General features: G+C 45.3%; 8 protein-coding genes across 8 annotated transcripts; 6 read left to right on the top strand and 2 right to left on the bottom strand.

The window, feature by feature from the left end:
- Window positions 1–1304: 1304 nt before the first annotated feature.
- TRUGW13939_08571 (uncharacterized protein) lies at window positions 1305–2317 on the top strand (the record flags this gene model as incomplete). The annotated part of the gene is made up of 4 exons (XM_035491704.1): window positions 1305–1439; window positions 1484–1493; window positions 1587–1805; window positions 2034–2317. The coding sequence occupies 4 exons, from the start codon at window positions 1305–1307 to the stop codon at window positions 2315–2317; spliced, it is 648 nt and encodes a 215-aa protein (XP_035347597.1).
- A 453-nt stretch (window positions 2318–2770) lies between these two features.
- Window positions 2771–4546, bottom strand: TRUGW13939_08572 (uncharacterized protein; the record flags this gene model as incomplete). Its single annotated transcript, XM_035491705.1, has 1 exon — window positions 2771–4546. The coding sequence occupies one exon, from the start codon at window positions 4544–4546 to the stop codon at window positions 2771–2773; it is 1776 nt and encodes a 591-aa protein (XP_035347598.1).
- Window positions 4547–8929: 4383 nt separating this feature from the next.
- TRUGW13939_08573 (uncharacterized protein) lies at window positions 8930–9487 on the top strand (the record flags this gene model as incomplete). The annotated part of the gene is made up of 1 exon (XM_035491706.1): window positions 8930–9487. One exon carries the CDS (start codon window positions 8930–8932, stop codon window positions 9485–9487), a length of 558 nt encoding a protein of 185 aa, XP_035347599.1.
- A 1169-nt stretch (window positions 9488–10656) lies between these two features.
- Window positions 10657–12410, top strand: TRUGW13939_08574 (uncharacterized protein; the record flags this gene model as incomplete). Its single annotated transcript, XM_035491707.1, has 4 exons — window positions 10657–10660; window positions 10711–11194; window positions 11240–11829; window positions 11890–12410. The coding sequence occupies 4 exons, from the start codon at window positions 10657–10659 to the stop codon at window positions 12408–12410; spliced, it is 1599 nt and encodes a 532-aa protein (XP_035347600.1).
- Window positions 12411–14023: 1613 nt separating this feature from the next.
- On the top strand, window positions 14024–15404 carry TRUGW13939_08575 (uncharacterized protein; the record flags this gene model as incomplete). The annotated part of the gene is made up of 4 exons (XM_035491708.1): window positions 14024–14291; window positions 14353–14476; window positions 14549–14991; window positions 15091–15404. The coding sequence occupies 4 exons, from the start codon at window positions 14024–14026 to the stop codon at window positions 15402–15404; spliced, it is 1149 nt and encodes a 382-aa protein (XP_035347601.1).
- Window positions 15405–17937: 2533 nt separating this feature from the next.
- Window positions 17938–19415, bottom strand: TRUGW13939_08576 (uncharacterized protein; the record flags this gene model as incomplete). Its single annotated transcript, XM_035491709.1, has 9 exons — window positions 17938–18180; window positions 18233–18596; window positions 18666–18722; window positions 18776–18930; window positions 18985–19029; window positions 19085–19091; window positions 19163–19213; window positions 19268–19305; window positions 19362–19415. The coding sequence occupies 9 exons, from the start codon at window positions 19413–19415 to the stop codon at window positions 17938–17940; spliced, it is 1014 nt and encodes a 337-aa protein (XP_035347602.1).
- A 402-nt stretch (window positions 19416–19817) lies between these two features.
- TRUGW13939_08577 (uncharacterized protein) lies at window positions 19818–22586 on the top strand (the record flags this gene model as incomplete). Its single annotated transcript, XM_035491710.1, has 6 exons — window positions 19818–19885; window positions 20049–20452; window positions 20500–20711; window positions 20780–21452; window positions 22397–22503; window positions 22557–22586. The coding sequence occupies 6 exons, from the start codon at window positions 19818–19820 to the stop codon at window positions 22584–22586; spliced, it is 1494 nt and encodes a 497-aa protein (XP_035347603.1).
- A 3176-nt stretch (window positions 22587–25762) lies between these two features.
- TRUGW13939_08578 (uncharacterized protein) lies at window positions 25763–27767 on the top strand (the record flags this gene model as incomplete). The annotated part of the gene is made up of 4 exons (XM_035491711.1): window positions 25763–26071; window positions 26155–26567; window positions 26651–27381; window positions 27469–27767. 4 exons carry the CDS (start codon window positions 25763–25765, stop codon window positions 27765–27767), a joined length of 1752 nt encoding a protein of 583 aa, XP_035347604.1.
- Window positions 27768–27847: the final 80 nt, after the last annotated feature.

Below are 27847 nucleotides of genomic sequence, written 5' to 3' on the forward strand. Positions count from 1 at the left end.
CCACGATTAGGAAATATAAACATATCAATATTCTGCAACTTGCGAGCAGTTTTTTACTTATAAGCGGTTTACAACGTCACTACATTGCCAATACATCGCAAAAAGTCAATACACTTAAAAAATCGGATACATATCAACTTTTGCAATGGTAAGGTATATATAGATTTCTAACAACGTTGCAAAACCATACAACATTGCAGAATGGTATCCGCGTTCCCCCAAAATCGGGTACTGGAGATAATACTTTTTTAATTAAAAGAAAATTTTTCTTTAATAATAGTATAAACTGTGAGAACCGGTGCACTACCAGGGCCAGCACCAACTGCTTGGCCTAAGGGCTATATCTGTTTCCTATAAGAATAGGGCAATGACTCCAATTCAAACTGTAGTTTAATAGAAGAGATTTATATATACATATAAGTTCAATCCACAGGGGATCTACACGCAGGAACCTACAAAGGTGCCAAATTTGTAAGGGGTGTTGAAAGGTCTGATTATTTCTCTTGTAAAGCACGTTTTCATATTCAGTACTCAGTGAGAAACCTTTCACATCGCTGTCTTGACCAAAATCCTAAGCCAAAGCCCAACCACACCATGATGCGTTTACAGACGCTCTTACAAGTTTTCGTTTCCGCAGGTTCATTAGTATCCGCAAAGTCCTGTCGGTGCCGTCCTTCAGAACCTTGCTGGCCTCCTAACATAGAATGGCAGAACTTGAACCAAACATGCCATGGTAATTTGCACGCATTGAACCCGGTCGGGTCGTCTGTCACGGTTCCACGTTTGACGTGCACGCATGTAATACCATACAAGACCAGTATAGCTCTATTTGGCGATCAGCTGAACTAAGTATGGTGCCATGATAACAAAACTACAAATGGGAGAAAAAAGGTTGCAAGCTAATCAAGTGATACATAGCCGCTGTGAAATGGCCAAACTGGGAGGCGTGGCCGGAACAGAACCAGTCATGTTACGTCGACAGTCACAAGCCCATACCGTGTGGCCAAGGGCGAGTATCCCTGTACTCCATACAAGCTAAACCACCGGAATATATCTAGGCTGGTGTGCGCTTTGCAGCGCAGCATAATTTGCGACTAGTTATCCGGAATACTGGACATGGCTTTGCGGGCCGATCCGTGGCTCCAGAATCGCTACAAATCAACACGCATTTGATGACCGATAAGGTGATTCATAAAATTTTCCAGCCTGCCGGCTCCAACGGCACTGGAAATGGCCTTGCTGTTACCTTTGGGGCAGGTGTTCAGCTATGTGACATGTACATGTGGTTGGGTGAACATGACATTATGGTCGTAGGTGGTCCGTCGCATGGCGTGGGTATCGCTGGAGAATATATTCAAGGAGGAGGACACTCTTTACTTTCTGCTATCGCAGGCATGGCCTTTGACAACGAGCTGAAGTTTACTGTGGGTACCGCCGATGTGAGTAAAAGAAAACATAATCCCATGATAGTCAACTCTAATAGTTATTACAGGGTAAGCATGTCACCGCCAATGCCTACCAGAACGCCGACCTCTTCTAGGCTCTACGCGGAGGTGGTAGAGGAACCTAAAGAGCTGTCACCACAGTTACAGTACAAGCCTTTGATGAATTGCCCTTTATTAGTTTTTCTCTGGCTGGCTTCGCATCTTTCGGTGCAGAGGGCTACTGGAAGGCAGTGGAGCGTTTCCACGTATTTCTCCCCAAATTTAGCCTGGCTGATGGCAGTATGTATTACTGGTTGATGCCCGATCTTGAAGATAGTAGCTTCGGCCATGTGTCTGAAATGACTGCTTCTGGTGGCTTTGGTAATAAATCTAGCAAGGCCACTACTAACAAACGAATAAACCAGCTCGTCAAAGAGCTTGGTGATATCACTAGTATTTCTTTCAACCACACTTCGACTATCTCGCCAAAAGTATCAACTATGTATGTGACATCAAACAGGGCTCCTGATGCAGTAGGGCAAAGCGCCATTCTCGGCTCGCGCATCGTAACGCGGGGCTTGCTAGAGTCCGCTGACTGACCACACAAAGTGACAGTCGCTCTGCGCAGCTTGCGCATATATTCCGGCAATACAGTTCAAGGCCAAAATGTTGTCCAGGGTCTTGTCGTAGCAGGCCCGGCCGTGTGGGCAAATGCGGACAAGATTGACAGTGCGCTGCACCCTATCTGGCGGAAGGCGCTGCTGCAAATCGTCCTAGCACTTGAATGGAACGATGGCACATCAATCGCGGATCAGCGAGAAATACAGAAGAACTTGATAGAGGTGGAAATTCCAATTTTGAAGAAGCCAGTCCGGACGGCGGCACGTACCTAAATGAGGCCGGGAGACGTGGCCGACTCGCTAGTCATGGATGACTGGACGACCTCCGGTACAGCTCGAATAGATATAGCTTGAAGTCCTAAGTATCATTTCTTACTTAGTGTGTGGTCGCGCAACATAGCATATATTTCCGCCATTATTCATGCTAGCACCAGGAGTATAAACGAATGCCAACCGGACGATCCATGAAGGGGAATAAATAACACAGCATGGGATACCTACAAATCAACTTGTATTTATTCGACCATACGCCGGGAGGTACAAGGATGTACGTTCTAATATGAACTAAAGGGAATGTACTTACAGCTTTGATAGACAAGAAAGATGGAGCGGCCAGGAGACTTTCCAAACGATATTTTGCCATGAAGATGTAATTCAAAGAGTTACGATAGGCCGGCAATATTTGAAATAAACAACGGTTTGAGAGAATCAATTTATTTAGTATAACTAGCTTTCGTCCTCCGAGTCTTTCATTTCGAAAGATGTCATACGCTTTAGAGGACGTGAGAGCTTCAGCCAAAGTTCGTTATCCGAATCATCATCTTCAATATACAAGTAGCTAGTATCCGCGCTATCATTGTAGATTCCGCTGGATTCGTCTTCAATCTTCTGCGCAGTTTCAGTTGACAGCCACATGTATCTCTCCACAATTCCCGGGTCAGCCGGCTGACCGCCATAGATACCAGGAGAGCCCCATTCGTCTCTGGGATGCTGCCCCCGAGGAACAACCATATCAGAAAATTGGATAGAAGAATGGGCAAAAGAATCTCTTGGCTCCAAATCAGGCTGTAAACTTGCTTCCACGGTGGTATCGTAAGGGCCGAACTCTGAGATTTCTCTGTTCCCAATGGAGCGCTCCCTGACAAACTCCTCTAGATATTTGAGGTAGAACGGGGTTCTGCTCTGTTTAGCAGCCTCAAAGAAGGATTCGCGTGGAGGGGGCCTCAACGACCTGAAAAGCGATTTATAGTCACAAAGTATGGCAGTGATCGCAATTTGGTGTCTCATGGACGGACACTTGCTAGCCAGCTCACGCAAAGTATCCTCATGAGGTCTTACCGGCCACCAGATAAGCCAAGGAAGGCACTCAGAGTCATCCTCAAGGTCAGAGATATCATTGTTCATGATTTTGCGAGCATTTATCGCTGTGAGAATCTCGCGACACTCGCGCTCATTGCCTTCGCTGAGCAATTTACCTGGGAGAATGATTCGCCTAGGGTTGGTTTCCAGCTGATTGGTCCACCATCGGGCAAAACTTGTATGGTGATAAATCCCACGAAGAATACAACTGTATTCAGTTTCCGTTCTGAGCCTCCGTGGGTGCATCAACCGAGCGTATCTATCCACATTACCCTCCCATGCAGCCATTTGCGTTGGAAGGCGTTTGTCAAGAACTGGAAGATCAGACGGAAGAGGCATCCACAAATGCTCAGAGTCTCCTGGGCCGAGTTTCGCATCGCGATCTACTTTGCTGGCTTTTTCTTTCAACCCAATAAATCCATCTTCCTCAATGTCAATATCATCTGCAGTTGTATCCGGCAAGTTCTTGGGAGGAAGGACACGCCGGGCCAAAGCCCGTCGGGGCTTCATATTGCCGTTGAGAAACGCGGGTGCCTGTGGGCTTTCAAGGTTAACCGATCGAGTGAAATCATCCATAACAGCCCATCTTTGAGGGGCCGACATTATGATTTTGTAGATGTCGGCGTCTTCGGCAGCATTGCGGGCTTCTTCAGCAATAGATACGTCTGGCAGAAGATCCAATTCTTTGTAAAGATTCGTATACCAAGCAGCAGCACATGCGCGGCCGACTTGATAGCGCATCGATGGATATCGACGGGCAAGCTCGCGGTAGGTTTCTTCCGATGCAGGTTCTGGATACCAAATGCAGTATGGCTCGGTGGCAGGATGTTGCATATTGGGGATGATGTTACTCATTATCAGGCGAGCATTGCGGGCGCGAGAAAACTGATGAGCCTGGCTATCCTCGCCGGAGCATAGCTCAATGATTGCCGGGCTTGTTGCAAATTGGAGTGAATCACGGATCCCGCGAATGACTGCTCTACGATGCCAAAAAGAGGTCACATCGGACGGGACTTTTTCCCCCTTTATTGCTGCAATGCATTGACCCAGGTCGTATTCAGCGGGTTGTTTCTTGCCCGTGTGGACTGGTAGGTCCGTGGAGGAAATGTCAGGGCTTTCCCCGACAACCTGGGTAGTTGTCATGAAGATAAACAGCACAGGGGCGTGAGGCTGATGGGGTTGAAAGAAAAGAGGGGGAAAGGCAGATTCTTGAAGAAGTGGAACGTGTTGTACCCTACAGGAATTTATTGGCTAGGCCGACAGTAAAATTGATACTTGAAGCGTTTTATTAAACTTGTCTCCCTGAACTCTGAAGTTTAATCCTTAGTCTTATTGGTCACGTAAATCAGATTGGTTTCCGGCCCCCAGTGCCGCATGCCCTGCATACACTGTATCGTAAACTTACAAGCCGGCACTTGAAGTGGGCTGTACAGTATGTGATTTGCCGACGTGTGTACTACTAATACTCCCCGCTATGTGCCACGTGGTGCAGGTCGTAGATGACTAGATGTGTCAACGATGAAGGTGCCGAAGGTGGGCAAGCTAATACGACCAACTTTTCATTTTCACAGGATGCGCACTTGGTCTTTCCCCCCTGCCCTCGCTAGGGCGCTTTCCGACTTTTGTCGTTGAACTCGACCTAGTCCGCCGTAGTCCGGTATGCGGGGCATGGCCCAAAGTCATGACGTAGTCACAAAACCACCGCAGCTCAGCACCTTTCGCTTCATCAACAATCCATATGGAATTTATCTGTACATTTGGTGTACGATTATGCAACTGCTATTTCTGGGTTCCTGGCTTCGGATGGGGCGCGACCCTGACATTCATGCGCAAATCTACTACGATTCAACTTCTGTGGTTATCTACTGGTCCATCGTACAATCCGACCAGAAATTTCTTCCTAGAGTATGATTACACTTGGTTTTAATTCATGCTTGACTTCAGTATTGTATTAACGGTCCAATATTGTTATTAGTGATGACACTTCTCCGCCACTGTCCAAAAGCCACCATCATGAGGAGAGATGCTGTTGACAGAGAACCAACTCTTAGCCATCTCAGTCACTGAGCGCGTCTGCTCAGCCATCTCAATAGCCAGTGCCTGCGCTGCCATATCGACATACCTAATATGTAAGAAGTGTCGGAAGACTATTATCAACCGGCTGATATTCTACGCTTTGTTGGGTAATATCGTGCTTGATGTCGGAACTCTCATCGCACGATCTGCAATATCGCAGGGGGCGCAAAGTTCGCTGTGCCAGCTTCAAGCATTCCTAATTCAATGGTCGGCACATCCCATGCAATGGATTAATAACCTAAAATGACATAATTTGTTGACTGAATATGTGTACGTAGGTTTTTCCCGGCGGATGCGATATGGGCCCTTTGCATAGCATGGAACGTTTATCTAATAGTCTTGCGCGGATATGACTATGACCAACTGCGACAGTTAGAGTGGATATATGTTCCGATATGTTACCTGCTCCCGTTTATTCCAGCCTTTACCTTCCTTTTCGTTCACACAGCAGAAAGAGGGAGAGTTTATGGCCCAGCGGTGGTACGTTTACCTTCGGGATTGAGTTGCTTAGATCCTGTTGTAACCGTTGATTAATCCTTTTTATCAGCTGGAGTGTTGGATTGCTACCACGTGGGACATACTTCGGATTGCAGCTCTCTACGGCCCTGTTTGGTTTTGCATCGTCCTAATATTCGCCATATATATTCGCGTGGGTCTACACATCTATTCGCGTTACAAACAGCTTCTACGGGTCTCGAGTAATCACTCCGGCATCGAGGGCCCACGCCGGATCGGGACCTCCTCCACGACCGAGAGATACGAGATGGCTGTGGCGGTATCCCTTGAAGCTGGGGAGAGTAGGCTCCAGAGACAAGAAACAGCCACGGGATCATTTACCCTCACCACCACTCGTGATAGTATACACTCAAATCTCGACATTGCAGCTTACGCGTATTTAAGATACGCTTTCCTTTTCTTTATAGCTTTGCTCGTCACTTGGGTTTGTCCATTACTACCTTTCCTCGGTGGTATATTCTCTGTCTGGCTAACGACAGCTTCACAGGTTCCATCTTCGGCAAACCGCTTATCTACATTAATCAGCCCCAACTACGTAAGTTTTGGGCTACAATATACTGCGGCCTTTGTCATTCCGCTGCAGGGATTTTGGAACAGCCTTATCTATTTCAATATCTCTCGGAGGGAATGCAAAGCTCTCTTTATCCACGCTCGTGATGATATTGCATTGAAAGTGAAAAGGTTATTCGACAACACCGTTGAATAATGTGAGAACATTATGGCCTGGCCGTTCAACTTAGATTTTGCCCGATAGCTTCTTATAATTGTTGAAAGATTTAAGTTAATAGAAAGCTTATCCAAGCTACTAATTGTGAGAACTAGTACACTACTGGGGGCCTCATTAACTGCTTAACCGAGGAGCTACACCAGTTTCCTATAGAGAATAGGACAATAATATAAAAAGTTCCAGGCTCGGGAAAGCCTGTTTCTTGTCTCAGACATCAGAAGCTTTGTGTAAGGCGGGTGGTGCCTGGAAGGACTATATATGAGGGTATTGGAACCTACCAGGCTCTTACTAGAAAGCTACTCGGTATTAAGACAGTATAAAGTAAACGAGATAAGGAATATAGATTATTGTAAAGTGCCAGGCTCGGGAATTCCTGTAGATTCCCAGCTCGTTAAGTTGATAGATCACAAACGAGGAAATTATCCCTCATATACGTGAGATACAATCTAATTAGCGAGTATGAACCTTTCCAGATAATGTTTATAATCTTGAGGCCCTATCCCGAGGGGTAGGGGGCTTCAAGCGGATTATTCTGAATCAATATAACCTATATTCCTTATCCTATTTACTGTATATAGCTTCGATACCGAGTAGCCTCCTAGCCAGGTCCTAGTAGCTTCCAACTAGTCCTTCCAGACATCACCCGCTTTACGTAATATAATGCCAATCATACTATTTTTAAATTTTAATTAGGGCTATTTCTAACGTTGACCAAGAACCATAAAAGTGCTATATGGATTAAATGTATAATATATTATGTCGACTAGTGTTAATCCTGTGTTACATGCTTCTATGCTGTGCTGGGGCCCTTCGAGCTAAGCCGACTCTATGTATGATGAAAACAAAACAAGCTCGTCAGCGCTGTCAGAGAACAATAAGTGATGCTAGCCAGGCTTTAGTGGGCTTGTTATATTTAACATCGCGTGATCCAAAGCAGAAAAACAAGCCATTGTCTAGGGTGCTAAGTCCCAAACACCGCAAAAAAAGCTGCCCTTTAAGTTCTATCTTTATACGATCAGTCATAAATTTCGTTTATAGACTACGAGGAACATATTGGATGAAGTGACAGTGTACACATCGTCGAGGACGAAGGCGGAGCCTCACGGAAACACGGCTACAGTGAAGACATCAATTGATGATCTTCGAGCTGATATTTATCTGGCCGAGATAGCTAGAAGCATGTTTACGACTTTAGGAAGCCAATCCCCCTCCAAGATGCTAATGCAGCGCTGCGCTACCTAAGCACTAACCGGCCCTTCTTTTACCGTAATATCCGAGTGTTGCTTTGCCTTTTGCGTATCGAGGATCAAGCCGCCACGGGCCATGCGCTCAAATGAAGGCGCCGGAGTCGCGAATGAAATTCGCATAGAATTTGTGATTTGGATTGGCATCTGCATGTTCCCGGTGCAAGTATTCATGCTGAAGTTTATCGCAGGTGATGAGCACGTGCTGCGATTGTCCCGACTTGAGCATTTCCACGAACTCGTCCAAGTCATCCGCGCTGGCGACCTTGATAGACATTCTCACTACCGCAATACTGGTCACGTCCCGATGCTGGTCCGGGCCAGGGGCGATTGTGGACTTTGAAGCATTGGTGGAGGGTCTTGCAGCCGGTTGAGACTCGATTGGGGCTTTTCGAAGCTGTTGCTGCTGCTGCTGCTTTTGCTGAGAATTCAGCGGCAACTTCAATTGGCCTCGTGAAAGGAGAGGATTCTTCTTCTCAATGTCCTCAAAATGCTACTATCTTGAACCGAGGCCGTGTAGCAGTGTAGGGGGGATACAAGATCCAACCCAAAGGCCACAACAAGCGCATCGCTCTTGTGTGCCATGATCTTAGAGAATGTACCGTACCAGTCGCATTGCAGCATCAAGATGGAGCTCAGCACCATCTCGGTCATGTCGCCTCGGTCTGGCGAAATTGGCATTCCATCGCCATGGTTATCATAAGTCGGCAGAGCACCATGATCTCAGTTACGGCAGGCATTGAAGCTCTCGGGAAGGACAAAGCCATGAGCGCCTGTATGCACTACAGAGCGGATGTCAAAATGATGTCCTATCTAGTTCATTCCTACCTTACACATCTCAATATGTTCGGGGCAGAACAAGATCTTTCGAAACTGATAATGCCACGCAGGTTATGAATGGGACGCTCCTGAAAGTCGCCCTTGTCGCTCATGAGCCTGCCGAATTTCCCAATACGGACCGGAATGACAGCACCCGCCACCCGCCAAGAGGTCGAACGTGTCGTTGCAGCATTGAGTCCACAAGTGGGTGAAATTGCGAGTTTGTTCCCCGAGAAAATGGTCAAATGGGGAATATACGACATGTACGATCATCCGGCACCAAAATTCGCTCAGGGTCTAGTATGCATCGCTAGAGACGCCGATCACGCCAGCAGTCCACATCAGGGTGCTGGAGCCTGCATAGGTGCTGAGGACGCGCTTATACTTTGCGAGGTCCTTAATACGGCACAAACTAGCATGACTCTGAACAGCGGACTTGATGAACAAGAACACGAACAAGAAAGAGTCATTTTCTGTAGATCAACCGTTGAGCGAGCCTTAAATGCCTACTCTGAGACGAGAAAGGAGCGTAGCCAGTGGCTTGTGCGTAGCTCTCGTGAGATGGGCGAGATGTATCAGTGGCGCTATGGGCCGACTGGCAGGGACTATCAGAGGTGCCATGAAAAGCTTGAACAGGCATCACGGGTATGTCCAGGAGAGCATTTGGACGTTGAAAGTGTTGACGCTTGGGTGAGGCTTTGATCCTAGGTAGCTTTCGGCCTCCTGTCAGGCCGAGATTCAATTGAGGCTCGGCTCTATCTTGACTATGAATTACTCCTGCTCCTTGCAGCGTGTGTAATATGGTAAACAAAGATGGGTCTGGGCTTGTTGAGCAAGGTACATCAGTACCAAGCCGTCAGATCAAAGAAAGTATTAAGAATTGTCAACCTACAGGGTGATTACTAACCGAATCGGGCCTAATTCGTTGCTTGGCAGCATACTCTGCTTAAGGACGTAATTTGCTGATCCCCCTATATTATTTGGAATTACCAGGATTTATGCGATTGGATCAAACCACCGAGGAAACGCCTATATAAACCGATCCAATTGCCATGTAAATTAGAATCCCATGCTCATAGATTTGACCAATTTGACACATATTTTTACCCCTAATTTGCACCGGTTCCGCCATATTATTATATATATATATATATCTGAGTGTGGTGTTGATATATATATTTACAAGGGTCAGGGTAAACGCGTCGACGCGTCTTATTTGTTTTGTGGGTCTATCAATTCAAAAAATCGGGTTTTATTGATTCTATATATGAATTATATGGTTGCAGGATGGTTGCAAGGTTCAAAACGTATCAAGCTTTTGATACGTTGCCGAATTTCGATCATCATCATTTACGAGGTCAAAGTTGCACATGTCCTCTTTCCACTAACTAGACAGCCACTGGGCTGCTATTTAAAAGAGTTAGATCCTGGTTATACATTACTACATGCACCGCAATAAGTAATAAGTAATCATGTGGACTATTGATTATTACTGAGGGACTTATGCAAGCTACCCGATTTGGTAATACACCCGGATCTCTGATTGGACTTTGCTTCTTTCTTTGTTTGTGTATCGGTGGCGATGCATTCCTTGGCTGCATGTTAGTCCAGCCGCTCTGCCCATAATAAACACCTCATAACCAGCCATCGATCTGCTCGATCGTCCGTAGTACCACGAGTCCAGCATGGCCTCCCATCTATACACTCTAGCAGACCAGCTAGAGCTTTTCGATGTGGATTTCGACTTGAAAAATGAAAAGCTCGGAAAGAGAGATGCTCCGGTGGATTTACCCACTGAGACAAATGAGCCTATCTCGACTCGCTGGACCATTGGATGGGTGACGCCAGGCGCGATTATTACCTGATTTTTAATGGGTAAGATCATTAGAAATTGTACAATATGCTAGATTTTACTGACTTTTCAGCTGTGACGCTGGCCACTGCCCATCTCGGCCTCTTTCGCTGGCTCAATGAACGTCGCGTCGACCAAACCATCGACCAGCCCTATGTCACTGCTCTGTCCCTCGTCTTCGTGAACGGATTTCGCATGTTTCTGGCCGCTTCTCTCGGGATTTCATTCATTCAAATCGTTTGGAAAATCCTACGTCACAAACCAATGAGACTGTCCGACCTGGATAGATTGTTGTCGATACTAGGAAATCCGCTCCAGCTGGGCTGCGTCAATCTCATTTCGCGTACCCCGATTCCCTTTCTCTGTGCGCTTGTGTTTTGGTGTCTGCCCATCGCGATGATCTTCCCGCCGAGTGCGTTGACGGTGGAATCGAGGATGTTTACAACCGTTTCGGAGCAGCTGGTGCCTATGGTCGATCCGGGGTTTATAGGGAATAATACATATCAAGGGATGCTAGCAAACGCACTCTGGGCGTCGGATAATCTCGGGAATTATGGGTATGTCTCACTCTCAAATGATAAAGATGTATCTAATTGTCGCAGGTCTCCCAGCAATAAAGCTTCCAGAGTCGCCAGACAGGCGATTCTGGCTGGAAGCTACATCACATCACCATCCCCATGTGGACAGAACTGCTCATATTCAATCGATATTTCAGGGCCTAGTTTTCAATGCAACGATACTGTTTCACCAGATCTCGCTACTTGGGTCAATGGGACATATCCACAGTACGACGCATTCGAATATGTCTATCTCGCTTCCCAGAACAGTCATGTCCTGACATATCCATCCTGGGAATTCATTTTCGAATTACAGTGGTCAAGCGCCAATACCAGAGGTTATCAAAATTTGAGTTGTACCGCTTACGAGGCTCTTTATTCGTTTCAGATCAGATATCTGAACGGCGAACAAACCGTCACGATGACAAACGTTCAGCATATTACAAAGTTGAATGCGTCGCATTTCTACGGCGATTACGGCCTGCAGCCTGTAGATGGCGGGCCTAAATTTTTGGTCAATTCTTCTTCGGTTAGCCTGGAGGGTGGAAATATAACAGATATCAACAGGAGAATGAACATTGCAGCAATTCAGGATACCCTCGTCGATGCATTTTCGGGGTATATAGATCGCTTAAGTGAGTTTCTACTGAAGGAAGTTCCATATTGAAGAATAGTTGAGTGTACTAACCTTTTAGTTCTGCATACTCAACAACCCGCGAATACAATCATAGAACTCTCTGAGCTGTACTCGGGGCCTGCAACCGCGCCGGTTTTTGACATTAGTGCTGCGACAATGCAGAACCTGTTGCAGAACATCACCATATCGATGCTCTCGCTCAACCAGACTACAATCCGCACCAATGTCACACAGTCCACCGGCGTGAATGTGTATTCCTTCAGCGACCAGGCGCGTCTGGTTCTTCCATACTTTATTGTTCTCCTCATCTCCTTGCTCTTCATCATCGGCGGCGGTTTTGCGCTGGTTAGTAATGGTATTTCGGCGAGTACGGGCGGTTTGTTTCAGACGCTCTGTACGACCAGAGGGAGTGATCGACTGGGGGATTTGGCAGCAAAGGGGTGCCTCGGAGGAAGAGAGAATGTGCCGGATGACCTGAAGGATTTGAAGGTCATGTTTGGCGTTTTGAAGAATAGGTCGAGAATGGCGGGGTTGGGGACGCAGGAGGAGGTTGTTCCGTTGATCAAGGGGGGGTTTTAATATATCAATGTATTAATGTAATCAATGTTATATTTTAGAGGTACCGTCTAGTCTAATTAATCTATCAAAGATTTATTTAGTATAGGAAGCTATACGCATCTTGTCGTCAAAAGCGCCCCAGCCTCTTCCAAAGCTTGAATGTGTCCAGTCCAAGATTGGGATTTTGATACAACGTACCAAATATATCACCAATATAATTAGTTGGCTTGATTCCATGCGAAAATCTCTCCCATTCCCCTAATACACCCTTGATGGCCTGAATACCAGCGCGATAGATATTCTCAATTGCGGTTTAAAAACCCCTTGATCTGCATATAACAAATGGTAGGCAGGAAAAACTCTCCGGGACGCGGCTGATCGAAATCCGAGGCTGTGCACATGACCATAATCCCGGAAAAATAGACTCTTTTGTGAAGTGCAGCTTCTAGAAGAGTTTATGGCATTGCATTATCAGTTATGCAATAAACACCAGTCCCGTTGGTCAGCAATGCAGTCGTCTTATTATTAGATTAGTTAGCTAAGTTATTAACTTCCTTGAGGTATATCTTAAGTAGATATTACTACTTACTGAGCCAGTATAATTGCCCACTAAGCAGGAACTATAACCGTAGATAGTTCGCCAGTAAAGTGAATGCAACGATTGACCAGCTACTGCACCAGGAGTCAGCCTCGTCTGAAATGCCCTATTCAGTATCAGCCATGTTAATCTATAAAATAAAATAAAAATTATATATGAAAAAGGAATATTTACGTAATTAGAAAAATCAACAGGTTATTGTTAACATCATCTCTATTTAGCCGGATATTCCAGCTATCCCGCCCGGTAGCATCTCTACCCCCATTATGATGGTCAACTCGTCTGTCACAGAAATGGCCACCATTAAAAAGATCGCAGACGAGATTACCAGAGAAAATCGTATGGAAATCATCATGGCCTTTTTCGGTTCTATCCTGGCTACTACCGACCAGTAGATTTTACATGAACAAACAAAGCAATCAATAATCAATCAATCAACTTCAGGCAAAGCTGAAAGCTGCTTCTCGCACTGCCATTATTTTTATGTCCGGACAAATTACAGCAGATTTTCGCTAGTCCTATATTGGACATATGTTCGCGCTATGTCAATGGTCACCGGCGGCTTAATAACAAAGACATATATGATGGAGCTAGCAAATAGTATTGGCGATAGATCGGGCGTCTCGACCAACGACAAGCCACCGTGAAACCAACGTGCAGGGTATTAATATTAATAATACAGAAAGTGACGCTATGCAGGTAGCTACTGCAGCCTTCGCTCCCAGCTGAGCCGTGTTACCCGTACGTATTACCGTATGTAATCTAGGTAATACATGTGCCCCTCACCTTTCAATGTTGAATACAAGTTCATGTGAAACTACATAGCCTCTACCCCTCAGATAATGTGACCATGTTATTTTATGTCATCCGTATTATACATACATACATACATACATATATATCTATTGAATGGACACTAGCCTCGTCTCATTGTTGACACCTAGGATCGTTGACTAGTAGTGCGCTTTCGACTACAGGAAACAAGAAACAAAAAACCCAATTTCACTCCCCAAGGCAGCAGTGACTAGTTTACACGATGGATGCGCTTGTAGACCATGTTCGAAGCGTGGCCAAGACGAGCAGCGACAGCCAGCGCAAGGAAATATTGAACCAACTGCGCACGTTGGCCCATTCCTTGGAGACTTCAGACGACACGATCCAGAGACTGACGTTTTCCTGGTTGGAACTGGCGGTCGTCTACATTGGCATTGATTTGAAACTGTTTTCTCACTTGATTGAGAGCGCGAGTCCCCTGTCAGTCGCCCAGCTCAGCGAAAAGACAGAAGCCAGTCCCGCCCTTCTTGGTATGTTCGCGTTCTCGATTTCACGCACGAAGATAAACTGATGACAAAACTACTCTCAAAGCTCGCATTCTGAGGTATCTCGCTTCTATCGATGCTATCCAGGAGACCGACAAAGACACCTTTGCTGCAAACAACATCACCGACACCCTTAGTACCATCGCGGCAGAAGCTGCAATTCATCACTAGTTCGTCCTTCGTTTTGTCCTTTTATTTTTTATTTTTCATTTTTTTTCCCTTTCTGACTCGATATCTGGTAGTTTTGAGTCGATGAACCCGGCTATTGCGGAGCTTCCTGGCTTATTGAAGGATCTCAAATACGCCGATCCCGAAGACAACACCAACACGGGCATCCAGCGGGCATTCAAAACAGACCTCCCGGCCTTTCTCTGGCTGCAGGGCGATGCGGAGAAAGTCTCTTATTTCCAGACGTACATGGCCACCGTTCGGTTCGGTGACAAACCGACTTTCCTAGACAAGTATCCAGTTGAAGAAAAGATCACCAATCTCAGTCCGGATCGGCCTCTGTTTGTCGATGTTGGAGGAGGCTTTGGATCACAAGCCGTCGCGTTTAAGCAAAAGTACCCCAACCTGCCAGGCAGAATAATTTTTCAAGACCTCCCACAAACTGTTGAGCAGGTAGCCACGCCTCCCGGGGTCGAAGGCGTGCCATATGACTTCTTTCAACCTCAGGGGATAAAGGGTATGTTCATTGCTATCGTTCTTCTTTTTGTTTCCTGTGCCGGACTATTTGTCTGTTTACACACCATGTCGACTTCCTTCTAATAAAAATCTGGACTAGGCGCGAAGTTCTACTATCTGCGCAATATCTTCCACGACTTCCCCGATGATAAGTCGCGACTGATCCTTAAGAACTTGATTGATGCACTAGCAGACGATTCCTTGATTCTAATCGATGACATGGTTTTGCCGAACAAGGGCGCCCACTGGCATACGACACAGATAGACTTGTTGATGATGGCTACCCTGGCATCTCGCGAGCGTACCGAAGAGCACTGGCACAAGCTCCTCGGGAGCGTCGGTCTCAAGATCAGCAATGTATATACTTATACCGACCCCTTTAGAGATAGCATCATCGAGGTTATTCGTGCGTAGATGCCAGTGCCACCGGGAGACAGGTTGGGAGACAAAGGGCACTCGGTGTGTTCCTCATTTGGATGCCGTGAGTGTGGATTTGATACGCCCAAAATATGATTTCTTACCATACACATGTGGCTCACTGAAGCATGTACTACGTAAGACAACCAGGTTTAGGCCCAGGCCGATGTAAGCGAATTGCTTGGGGGCATAAATCAAAGGTGTCAAACTGGATATTATTATATCGACCTCAAATTACCGCTTTACCAAAAAGGGACCCCTTAGTTGGGGATGATTTCTCTTCGTCTTATATAGGCTGTATTCTGCCGTCATATTATTACTACCATTTACAAAAACTCCACAGAGGGAACCCTTTTTGGTGTAGTGGTAATTCAGTCTTACAAAACGGCTTTGTTACCAAAGCCGTTTGTCTTTTCCCCGCTCTACTATGTCGTAATTATCACACGTGTTTATGTCTTCTTTTCTTTGTTCCATTTTTTTCACAAGGAATAAAACATGACTATCGTCGAGTACAAAAATTGTAAGATACCGTCTTGTGTAATCGAATTTCAGGTGGACCCGGGACGGAATGTATACATAATTACTACATTGGAATTCACGGAGTACTCCATAAGGGGTATAGACACCAATCAAAACAGACAAGGGTTGCGACTGTTTATAATTGGACACATCGCCATCACAGCCTCATCAAGTTTCAGCCAATCAGCTGCTTTAATAATTGATTCAGAAGACAAATTGTTAGCTAAAAATTATACGAGCAACTCCGGGGTCTGTGCTCTATCAAATAAGTTCTCTGCTTCTGGTGGGCTGTGCTTGAGCTAGACAGTATGTGAACAGTCTTTAGTGGGTCATTTATGCAGGTGATCATATATGCTAGTTGTCAACTTTTCAACAAAGCGTGACCGTGCACGATAACTACCATGTACTAGTAGAGTTATGGACTATAGCATAGCAGCACTACATTAATAGTCAAAATGTTGTATAATTCTAAAATTATTACTGGGTCGTGACGGAAAATGATCTCAAAACGGAGAGGTATCATTATGTTGTTGTGGATCGGACACGGGGCTGCTTAAGTTCTACCCCCAAGCATACTCCACGCATATGCCACCCTCCATTGCTGTTGGTGCCGATACAAGAAAATCTCATTCACAAGCGCCGCAGACCTTGAACCTAGACACGAGATGCTGGGAAACAAAAGCGACAGCGTACTCCGAATTCGCGTCGGCGTTGTTGGAGGTGGCATAGGTGATTTGACAGCTGCAGTGGCTCCCAGTAGGCTCGGACACGATGTCACAGTCTACGAAGCGGCGTCCAAGATCAGGGAGGTAAGGCAGCGGTTTGTTTATTTCATTGACGTGTGAAGAGAAGAGCGGTGTTGTTGCCATCCAAAGGAAAAGCAATCGAAGACTTACGAATACGATAGATTGGAGCAGGGATACAAATAGCGCCGAATGCTAGTAAACGTCTCATCGAGTGGGGAGTCGACAAATACTTACCAGACCTCACTTCGACTTCTCCATGCTTCAAGGTTCGCCGGTGGGAGACCGGAGACGTAACCGGACGCATGGAAATCGTACTCAGTCCTGTATTCAATGCGTGTGTGTTCCAGGACTTTACTGGCGTTAATTTCGCTCTGACTATATTGATGTGTAATTTTCTTATTGGTTTCTTGATTTAATATTCTAAGTCATGTATGCTCTCTCGCTCTGTATGAATGTAATATTTTCTTTTAAATATAGTCTTTTCAATTGAAGTAATCAGCGGAAATTATACTCCATGCTGAATTTTTCTATCACGGTACTATATATTGACATGATGGGTAGGTCTACACCTGATAATCTACAACATATTGAAAAGGCTCTATTGAAGGTTCTATCTATTGAAGATTTAAGTATTGAATCAAAATTGAAGTAGAAAAAGGGAGATGATTACTTAATTTTGTTTTAGTCTAATCTGATAGTGCGAAGCCGTCTATGTGATGTGTTCTTATATTTGATTTTTCTCATGGTTTAGGGTTAGACTTTTTTTTTTCATCTGTTATTACGCTAGGTTTAAGATTATGTTCTGTATGGGCTGTAACTTTGGTAGCGCTAGCGGCTTAAGATCAATCAATAGGCGGAGACATGTATCTACGTAGGATGTATTTGGTCATGTGCTCTAGAATGTCGTGATGATGCTGGCGCATGCAGTATACAGTTTAACCTTAAGTATAATGAGGGCAATATGAGTGTTTGAGCTCTGAACAATGTAATAACCCTGGTTACATTGTGTAAATATGTAGGGCCCGGGTTAGATATGGGTAAATACTTGAATTTAAAATTAGGATTTCCGACCCGTTTCATCAGAGAATATCAGGCGCTAACATCTACCCAAAACCCGTCTATATTGTTAGTAATGGTCAACACCAAAATGAACACCCCAAAAGCCAAAACAACAGTTAACCGTGAAAGTCCACATATGAACCCTCAAATCTCTTTCATTGAGAATTTGATAAAATAATCGGACTATGTGTTGGATTGCAAGTGGTTTATATACTTTTGCCTGGTTTGCGTCCTGTGATAAATCGACAAAATGTATATAAAAGCTTGGATCTATCATTAAACTCCTTCTTCACATGGGCGAGCATGACTTGTGTCTCAAGGTCGGACCACCCCAGTACACGCGTGAAATACCCGAGCGTCACGGCCTCGAGCGCCTCATTCATTTGCACTTGGAGAAATGCCCCTAGCTCACGAAGCTTCGGATCCTTAGGCCATGTGCCTATCGGTGTCTAATATCTGCTCAATTACGCCTCCTCTCAATACATGGGAACAAGAACATACCTTGACAACCTGTATTTGCACATCTACAAACCCCGCATCTTCCAAATGTTTCGCTAACTTCGAAGCGTAGTTCAACCGCCTACCTAAGCTTTGACTTCCTTGGTCAATCATTTTCTGCCATTTCGTAATTGGCGAATCCTCTGGAAGTCCCCCGGAAACTTGAGAGTAGAACCACACGTCAAATTCTTGAATCTCGATCCATCCGTTAGGGTTCAGATTTTGTAGAGCTTGTTGGTAGAGTCGTGGCCAACTGCCGATACTGCCAGCCATGCTGCGTTGATGAATGTAGTCAAAATGCTGGCTTTCGGGGTAATCCCAGTCTTCTTCGAGGTTATCTATTATAAAGCGGCAGTTGGGGGGAGCCCTTCCTGACAGGTCAGAGTCGAGAATAAAAATCTCTTTCAGATTTCGAACAGTTTGCAACTTCACTTACCATTGAGGTTGAATGGGCGTAACGTCGAGACCCATTACTTCTGCTTCTGGAAACTCGCTATATAAGCGTAAGTAATAGTCACTTCCTGTCATCCTTAGAACTGGACTAACTCTGCAAAATCAAGTGCCCAAAGTCCGGTGCCTGTACCCATGTCCAGCACTCGCTGTGGATTCGAGATGGGAGCAACGTGTAATCGACCACCTTGTACTAGTCTGTAAACATGGTGCAGCATGTCCAGACGATCTTGTTCTTTCTCGTCATTGGGCTAATCGGCTGATGAGACATAATCAAAGACAATATACTGTAAGGAATCACGAACAAAGATGTAGTTGCCTTCTCGAAGCTGGTGGTATCTTCGCCCGTTCTGTATGGCGAAATTAGGATCATTGCAGCAGTCTTTTAGACGTTACAAATCGCACCTCATATCTAATTCATCGTGTTAAAGATCAGATTACTAAAGAAATATCAATGGAGATTGAGAGTTACATAGTACTTACACATATGCAAACACCGATGACGATATCGATGTTGTTAGTGAATTAATGTCACTAGCTAACTTAGTAATCAAAAAGAAAGAAAAAAAAAGAAAGAAAATAGCGTACCCCTCTTCAAAGGCGGAGTCTCCATCACTCTCTGCATTCTACCGTAAATCAGCTCCTGAAATCGAATCAGAATAGCAATGATACTTAACCGCACCTGAACGTCAAGAAAAGGGTCGGTGACACTGTCGTCCGAACCACCCGGAAACATTGCGTGTTTCTCAATATGTTGTATCACTGTAATGAATACAAACTGCAATATCTGATGATTTGCCGGCTTGGATTGGGTGCTGTGTGCTTCCATTCATCTGAGGAAGTTTCGGTCCAACATATTTCAGCCCCCAAAAAAGGGGGGATGAAGAACCCCACATTGTACATTAGCTTGGAATACTATGCCTATTTATGTCTAGTTAGTGCGTTTGCTTTCATCATCATACTTACAGGAGCGTGGCCGTAGCCCTTAATTGGACTGGCCTGCTTCCCAATTCTCAACGTATTATTACCAATCAGCAAGAATGAGAAAAAACCCATCAGTTCCGCCTCCACTGTGCACGCGTGGCTCTAGCAGTGTCACCTCCTCACCTGCGCCGTGAATGGCATATCTCCGGTAAACATGGTATTTTTGCTTGCAAAGACAGAGGGAGACTCACTGGTCGACTTTTCCCCGAAGTGGCTCTCACTGTATGTGGTCTTATTGAGCTTCATCTATTTTATTTTCTTGGCTATATGGAGATTTTTTTTGTGTCCACAAGCGAACATTCCTGGGCCAACATTGGCAAAGCTTACATTTTGGTAAACAAAACCCAAGCGATTAGGGTAAGCAATAATTAACATTCGTCAATAGGTATGAGTTTTACTACGATGTCATTAAAGCTGGCCAGTACATCTGGAAGATCCGCCAGCTACACGACCAGTATGGCCCGATCATCCGCATCAACCCCGAAGAAGTCCATATTCAAGACGCCAATTTCTATGACGAAGTCTACACTGGAGCAACACACAAACGCAATAAATGGTCTTTTTTCACGAATCAAAGCGGGCTGACTTCATCGGCCTTCGCAACTAATGATCACGACCTTCATCGGATGCGTCGTGGAGCTCTGAATCCATATTTCTCGAAACAAAAAGTTAGACAGCTGCAGCCAAGGATCGAGAAAAGTTTGAAAAATTTGCTAGGGAGGGTTGATGACTTTAGGATATCCGGAGAACCCTTGATGGTTGGGTTGGCGTATGCTGCGCTTGCTAATGGTATATCTCGATTACCTCTGGAAGAACAACGGATTAACGCCAAATAGATATTGTCATGGATTATGCTCTTGGTCGCAGTGAAAATCGATTGTTAGCACCTGATTTCGACCCCAGCTTTAAAGAAGCAGGCGAAGCAGGAGCAAAACTTGGTCATCTGGTTAAGCAATTGCCGTGGTTACTACAAATCATGAAAATATTGCCGGACAACATGCAGGTGATACTTAATCCAGTAATGGCTAGCTTCATAAAACTAAATCAGGTTTGTTACATCAATTTATGTTACAATATTGATACAATTGGGTTATAGCTGAAACAGAGCGAGCATAGGATGTGATTCGTCATGTCGCACGAATATACTCCCACCGTCATGATCCGCACAATCAATATAATTCCCAAACAACTGTGTTTCATGAAATCCTTCAAAGCGACTTGCCAGAACATGAAAAAATGCCAACCCGCCTTTGGCAAGATGGACAGGTGACCGTTATTGCTGGTACGTTGACAACTGCCGCTGCGCTGTCGGAAATCACGTTTCATCTCCTTGATCAACCGATGCATCTGCGAAAATTAAAGACAGAGCTGGATACTGTAACTTCCGGGTCGGGGCAGCTTCCAGAGATGGCGAAACTAGAGCAGCTACCATACCTCACAGCCGTGATCAAAGAAGGATTACGCTTGAGTAGTGGCATTAGTACGAGGTTGCAGCGTATTGCTACCGAGGAGACGCTGGTATTCACCGCCAGATATCCCGGTGGTATTGATGGTAACACTATTGAAAAAAAGTATACTCTCCGCCCTGGCATTCCTCTCTCAATGACTGGCCTCCTCATTCACCATTCACCAACTTACTTCGAGGATCCTATGACATTCTGGCCCCAACGTTGGCTAGAAGATAAATCGCTCGACAAGTACCTCGTCCCCTTTTCACGTGGCACGAGATCATGTGTGGGGATCAACCTTGCTTATGCGGAGCTGTATTTGACAATTGCCACAGTGTTTGGTCAGTATGGAAGCAGAGACGTACATTCACTGAATGACAATGGATGGTTGGAATTGTATAATACGTCTAGACAGGATTTAGATATTATTGGCGACGGAGTGACACCGTTATACAGGGTCGGTACGAAGGGGGTTATGATTAAGGTACACTCTAACTACTGATTAATTCTATTGTCAACATAGCCAAGAATTGGGCTATATGGTAAGTTATTACTACTACTACTACTACTACTACAACAACAACAATAATAATTCATTATCAGTTAATTGCTGGTTGAAGTGTTTATCGGAGGCTAAGAACCTAGATGGCGCGTGGTCAGCGCCGAGTGCACCGACGCCGAGTTGGAGTATAGCGTGCTCTGGTGAAGTCGGACGCGCGACGCGGAGCCCGGGCTCCGATGTCGTCATCGTGCCTTTTCTCTCGTTCATAGTCAACTATGCACCATAAAGATAGGCACTTTCTTCTCATCTATAGGCATTTCGTTGCTTCAAATTGTGTATTGCGTGGAGTGTTGGCCTGCATACACGGTCGAAGCGTCGGCCGCCGTATCATCTAAAATCTACACCATTACCAACCTTTTTCAACACCCAACATCATGAGTCAGTATACTGCGTTAGTTCCTTTGGGTGGCCAGGTACGGCCAGTGATACATACTTTCTATGAGGAGTTCTACAAAGTTACCGATACTGCGGATGCCCATGAGCGATATGTCGATAGGTTCACCAGTGACGCAAACATTATTATGGGGGGTGAATGAGTTCAATGGTCGAAATGGCATATGCTTGGCGTGTTGAAAGAAGTTATTTGATACTAATCGACATGATCAGAAATCATTAAATTCCAGCATAGCATGTAGGAGAAAGTAGTTAGCCGTTCTCACAATCCAATACAGCTCTTCCCACTCTGCGAAGGCTCTCACGATCTTATGGCATATGGTATGGTAGGATTTCGGTTCAAGGACGGTAGAAAAGGGACAGCAGATTGGGGAGCTCGATCGCATTTCACCAAAGCTGATGGATACCTTAAGATGGATTTCTATCAAGTTTACCTGGTACGTTGTGAAAGCTGCTCTCAGACTTGAGTCGAGACTAACTATTACCACAGGACAGTGCTGCGACGGCTCGTGCTAAATAAGAACAGCAAAGGATTTTTGACTATAATTAGCTGAGTGTAGGGTTGAAGGTATTGACATGTTTCTAAACCCATTCCCTATCGACAGCTTCATTCAGAATGGGATTGTCAGCGGCACTTTTGTTTGTCGCCTCCTATATGCTCAACGTTTAGCCAAAACCTCTTGCTACTGGTGGATTCAAACAATCTAGAGTTTCGGGTAACTGCCCATGGGTGCATTATTGCATCTAGCCTCTAATAGGAGATGGAACTAGAAGTCTGCATATTGACAAAAGTGAAAGTATAAGCGCAGGATTTTGGGGAAAAGCATAGATGATGCTAAAGAAGAGAAAAGCCACTATTATATTCTTTCCGGGCGACATTACAATAAGCTCAACGTTATTAGGATGTCTATAGGCCGTTCTCGTGTACCCACTTTAGATCACGGTTACGGCAGCGAAAAATTATCAACATCCACTGGTCTGCTGGCCGTGCACTCTAACTCGCCTACTATAGTTTCAGCGTTTACCACGTAGGCGCCTTAGAAGGGGCAAAGGCTTTTTTGTGCTCAGACTGCCCAATTACACTGTGTGGCGATCGTCGACGCCACTCCAGACCCTCTAATTTGCAACACGGCTGTCTTTATCTAGAAGCAAATCTTTTGTTTATATGCGCTAAATACCTTCTCTTCGATGAAAACGATAAGAACAACCTGTTTTTAACAACAAGAAACAATTCAGACACTCAATGGGATGTCCAGGTTCGCATATTGGGCACCTTTAGTAGTGATATCTAGTAAGTTGCCACATCTACAGCCAGTCTCCGCCTAGGAAACGAAGCGGCCGAAGAGATCTATCGTAATCGTGCTGAACGCGGATTCGGAGCATTTTACGTCTATGCATACATCTTGTTTTAGTGTATATCACTAGTGAATACACTAGAGCTTTTATTAGATAACATAGACTTCGTTAAGCTTTATAAAGTGGCCCCGAAAGGTTATATTGGGCAGATGTACCGCCTAGACTGTACGATCGCGCCAAAATTTGATTATTACAGCCTCTTTCAGGATCCGCTCACCATTGTGTCGCTGCACAGGTCTCTAATTGCACTTAAAAAGCTCCTGCAAGATGACAAGGTTGATCTAGAAGCAGTGAATTCTTGGTCGACTCTGTCAAGATAGTCGTCATGCAAATAGTCTAGTGGGGTAATGTCTCCTGGCTATCTAACTATCCTCTTTCCAGATCCTCGAGTAAGCCCAGAGATCCGGAACATCAGTACTTTCCACCAGTCAATGATTCAATAGGCTTCCTCAGATAAGGAATCGAGATAAGGGCAAAAAGTCTCTCTAGCCCACCACAGGACAGCAAAATAACAAAACATTGGACAGAGGGGATTCACACGTGGTCACCTACTGTACTATTAATCCTTCGGTCTCTTGCTTAAGTACGGGAGAGCACGTCAGCCTTGGCTATTATTTTAAAGCTGTACTACAGCTTAATCTTAACATCCATCAACTTCAGACGAAGACTATGTCGATTGCTTCCTCATCCTCGTAACTGGCCTTTAAGTCGCCAGTGACAAATGGCCATGCGGCATAAATAAAGTGCGCCTTTCGACATTGTCACTTTCTTAACTCTGGCTCAGCCTGCTTGGTTCTGCAGAAGGGATGTGGTCGACAAGAATTAGGACAATGCCGTCTTAGTAGTGGCGAGAAAGGCCAGCTAGTAGTGCCATAATCTTAAGAGTGTGCTCTTCAAGGTGAACTAAGAGATTTACCCGAAATGGTTGTACTTAATCACACAAGCCCTAAATTAATCCTACACAAATCTTTAAAACAATTAGTTTGGACGAACAAGCACAGATAAGATTGAGAACTACTTTCTCAACTACGTCTACGCACTAACCAACAGTACAACCTGCCTCTTGGCATGCTCATTTCCAACACGCAAGTCATTCACATACATAGAGATGCTCACCAAGCCCCCCTAATATCCAAAGCATGGTTCTTGATTCTCCTCTCCTTCAATAATTTGTCCGCCAGCATGAAGGCCCACAGCGGTAATAAGCTTCTGCTCGCAGGTAAGCCTAATCATGCATCCACTACTCCTACTTTAGGTACACACTACTATCTCAACGTTAATTTTTTATATTTTTTAGTAATAATACTCATTTATCCACAGCTATAATGTTCAATGCATATAAAAACACCTTAATATTTGACAATTTATATTCTATATTAATGAATTAAAATTTAGATTTAATATATTAATCTTTTAATATCTATAGGGGTTAGGGTTAGGGTTAATAATAAAAAGATTATTTTGTTCGTGAACACCCATTCTGGCAGTTATTTCCCCATTGGGGTCAGCGGTTCAATGTTAACATTCCTGTGAGCAGACCGCTAGGACCTCCGACTGATGTCGAGGCTATAGCATCCAATATCACCTGATATCATTATATGCCTATTTGCATAATTATTTTGATTATTTTTGGAATTAGAGTTTTTTATAATGTTTAACAGGGAAATTTAATTAATTCACTATTTAAATGAAGATTTGTAAATTTTATCGATATATACTGCTTAGATATAATTTATACTCAACCAAGGAAGCTTATTATTGGTGTGGGCCTATATACCTATATATTCTCAACCGAGGTTAGAATCCGACTTGACAAGAACAGCCGCATGTTCGGGAGAGTCCCGCGTGGACCCGTTCCCGCATGATCTGCAGCTATTCCAGGGGGAATAAGATATCTAGACATGTCAAAATGATACTCTATCCCCTACTCGGACGAGGAATTTGCGGACTTCCCGGCGTTAAGGGGTTTACGGACTTTACGGCGTTTATTAGAACCTAGGTCCGGTATACAACAACTGGCAAGGGTCCAGCAGGGGTGGAGAACAGTAAAGAGCAGTGGAGAGCAGTGGAGAGCGATCGGCGTTAGCGGGTTTTCAGCCTTAACAGCGTGTTGAATACGGTCTAGCTCGATCATTACTCAACCACTGGCAAGGGTCCAATGGAGTAGCAAGCAAACGCCAAGAGCTACAATGAAGTGAACATTACATCCGAGCATTACCTCCGTATGTTGGCCTATCTATATAAGCTAAGCGCACACCAATTGCTTCGAGGTGGCGTTTTCAAGGCCCACAGTGTCTCATATCAAGCCGAAGCGAATTGAGCCCCATACGACAAACACACATGTCTCGATCAACACCTCCCCCTCCCTTGCCGGAGGACGGCAAGATCGAAAGGACTGGAGAGAAAAAATATCAGGTCGGGCCTGAGAAGGAAAAGCACACTGATGTCGACTCTAACGAAATATCCACTGTGACATCCTCGACTGCCAATGGTGTTGAGAAACTACACATTCCTGAAGACGATGGTCCTGCGACTGAGGAAAAAGGCGTGGAGGAGCCGCAAAAAGCTGTTGAATACCCAAAGGGTCTCGAAATGTTCTTCATCATGCTTGCGCTCGTGCTTAGTATCACCCTCTGTTCTCTCGATCAGGTGAGTCCTACCGCTCCAAGTTTCTCGCAGAGTCGTCTTTTGCCAATGGATCACACGCCAGTACGCTAATCTTCTCGATTCAGACCATTGTTGCAACCGCTATTCCAAAGATTACCGACCAATTCGGCAGACTTCAGGATATCTCGTGGTACGGTTCGGCTTATTTCCTGACGCTCGGAGGGTTCCAGTCACTGTGGGGCAAAGTGTATAAATTCTTTCCCCTCAAAACCAGTTTCCTGGTGTCAATCCTCATTTTCGAAGTTGGGAGTTTGATTAGCGCTGTCGCCAAAAACTCAACGACTGTGATCGTTGGACGTTCTATCGCCGGTCTCGGTGCCTCGGGTGTCGCGCCTGGAGTATACACGATTTCTGCCTTTGCTGCCGAGCCTGCGAAAAGAGCCACCTACACTGGGTTTATTGGAATGTCATATGGCATCGCTGCTGTCGCTGGACCACTCATTGGTGGAGCACTTACAGATGAAGCGACCTGGAGGTGGTGAGTCAACAATGTTGTACTGCTTTGTCTTTGTTGTATCGACTTATATTATGACCGGACCTGATCTGATATGGCAACTTTAGGTGCTTCTATATCAATCTTCCAACCGGTGGTCTAGCCGCTTTGGTCATTCTGCTCACCTTCAAGGCCCCTGCAACCGCCAAGCGGGTCGATGCTACGCTCAAGGAGAAGCTTCTACAGATGGACTTTCTAGGGACGGCGCTTATAATTGGTGCATCCCTCGCCTTGCTTCTAGCTCTTCAGTACGGTGGTGTAACCCATCCGTGGAATTCTAGCGTTGTTATAGGCTTGTTCGTCGGCTTCGGTGTTATGGTTATTGCACTCATAATCATAGAAATATGGCAAGGCGAACGCGCCATGCTGACACCACGGCTTATGCGCCAAAGGACCGTCTGGGTGAACTCTGTATGGGGCTTCTTCTTCGCAGGCGCGTATTTCGTCACGCTCTACTATCTCCCCATCTATTTCCAGAGCATCGACAACCGCAGTCCAATTGCTTCGGGTGTACGCAACATTCCTCTCATCTCCTTGTTCAGCGTTTCCACGTTTGCCTCCGGCAGAGCTATCACGAAGACGGGTACTGCAGCTCCGTATCTGGTAACTAGCTCTGTGGTCGTAACCATCTCCGCGGGTCTCCTGTATACTCTCGACATTGGGACCTCGACAGGCAAATGGGTTGGGTTTCAGATCTTGGCGGGCTTCGGATACGGTATGGGCCTCCAAATCCCGGTCATCATTGCGCAGGCTTTTGCTGCACCAACCGACATAGCTCTTGTGACCGCAATTATTATATGTAAGTTCTCCTTCACCCTGTCCTAGGATGTTGTCAATTTTCTTTGTCCCCTTGTATCCCTAAGCTGATTGTGTCCCTCATGCATAGTCGCTCGATCTATCGGCAGCACATTTTTGATCGCAGCCGCGCAAGCCGCCTTCGACAACCAGCTCGTGCACAAGATTGCCAGCACCGCACCGAGCGTCGATCCCAGCCTACTCACGACCACCGGTGCCACAACCCTGCGCCAGGTATTTTCCGGGGCCGAGCTGGACGGTGTTCTCCGTGCGTACGCATGGAGCATCAAGGTTGTTTTCGCTATTACTATCGCGTCCTGCGGCATCACTGCCATTACAAGCTTGTGCACCAAGTGGACCAATATTAACGCGAAGAAACCCAGTGCTTGAAACAGCTGTCTAGACGATTACGCCAACGGAGTCATTGCCGTTTTCTCCTTATGTAAATTATTTATTTGGTACTTGGGCTA

The sequence above is a fragment of the Talaromyces rugulosus genome, chromosome V, assembly GCF_013368755.1.
Source record: "Talaromyces rugulosus chromosome V, complete sequence".
In the NCBI taxonomy this organism is placed as follows: Eukaryota; Fungi; Ascomycota; class Eurotiomycetes; order Eurotiales; family Trichocomaceae; genus Talaromyces; species Talaromyces rugulosus.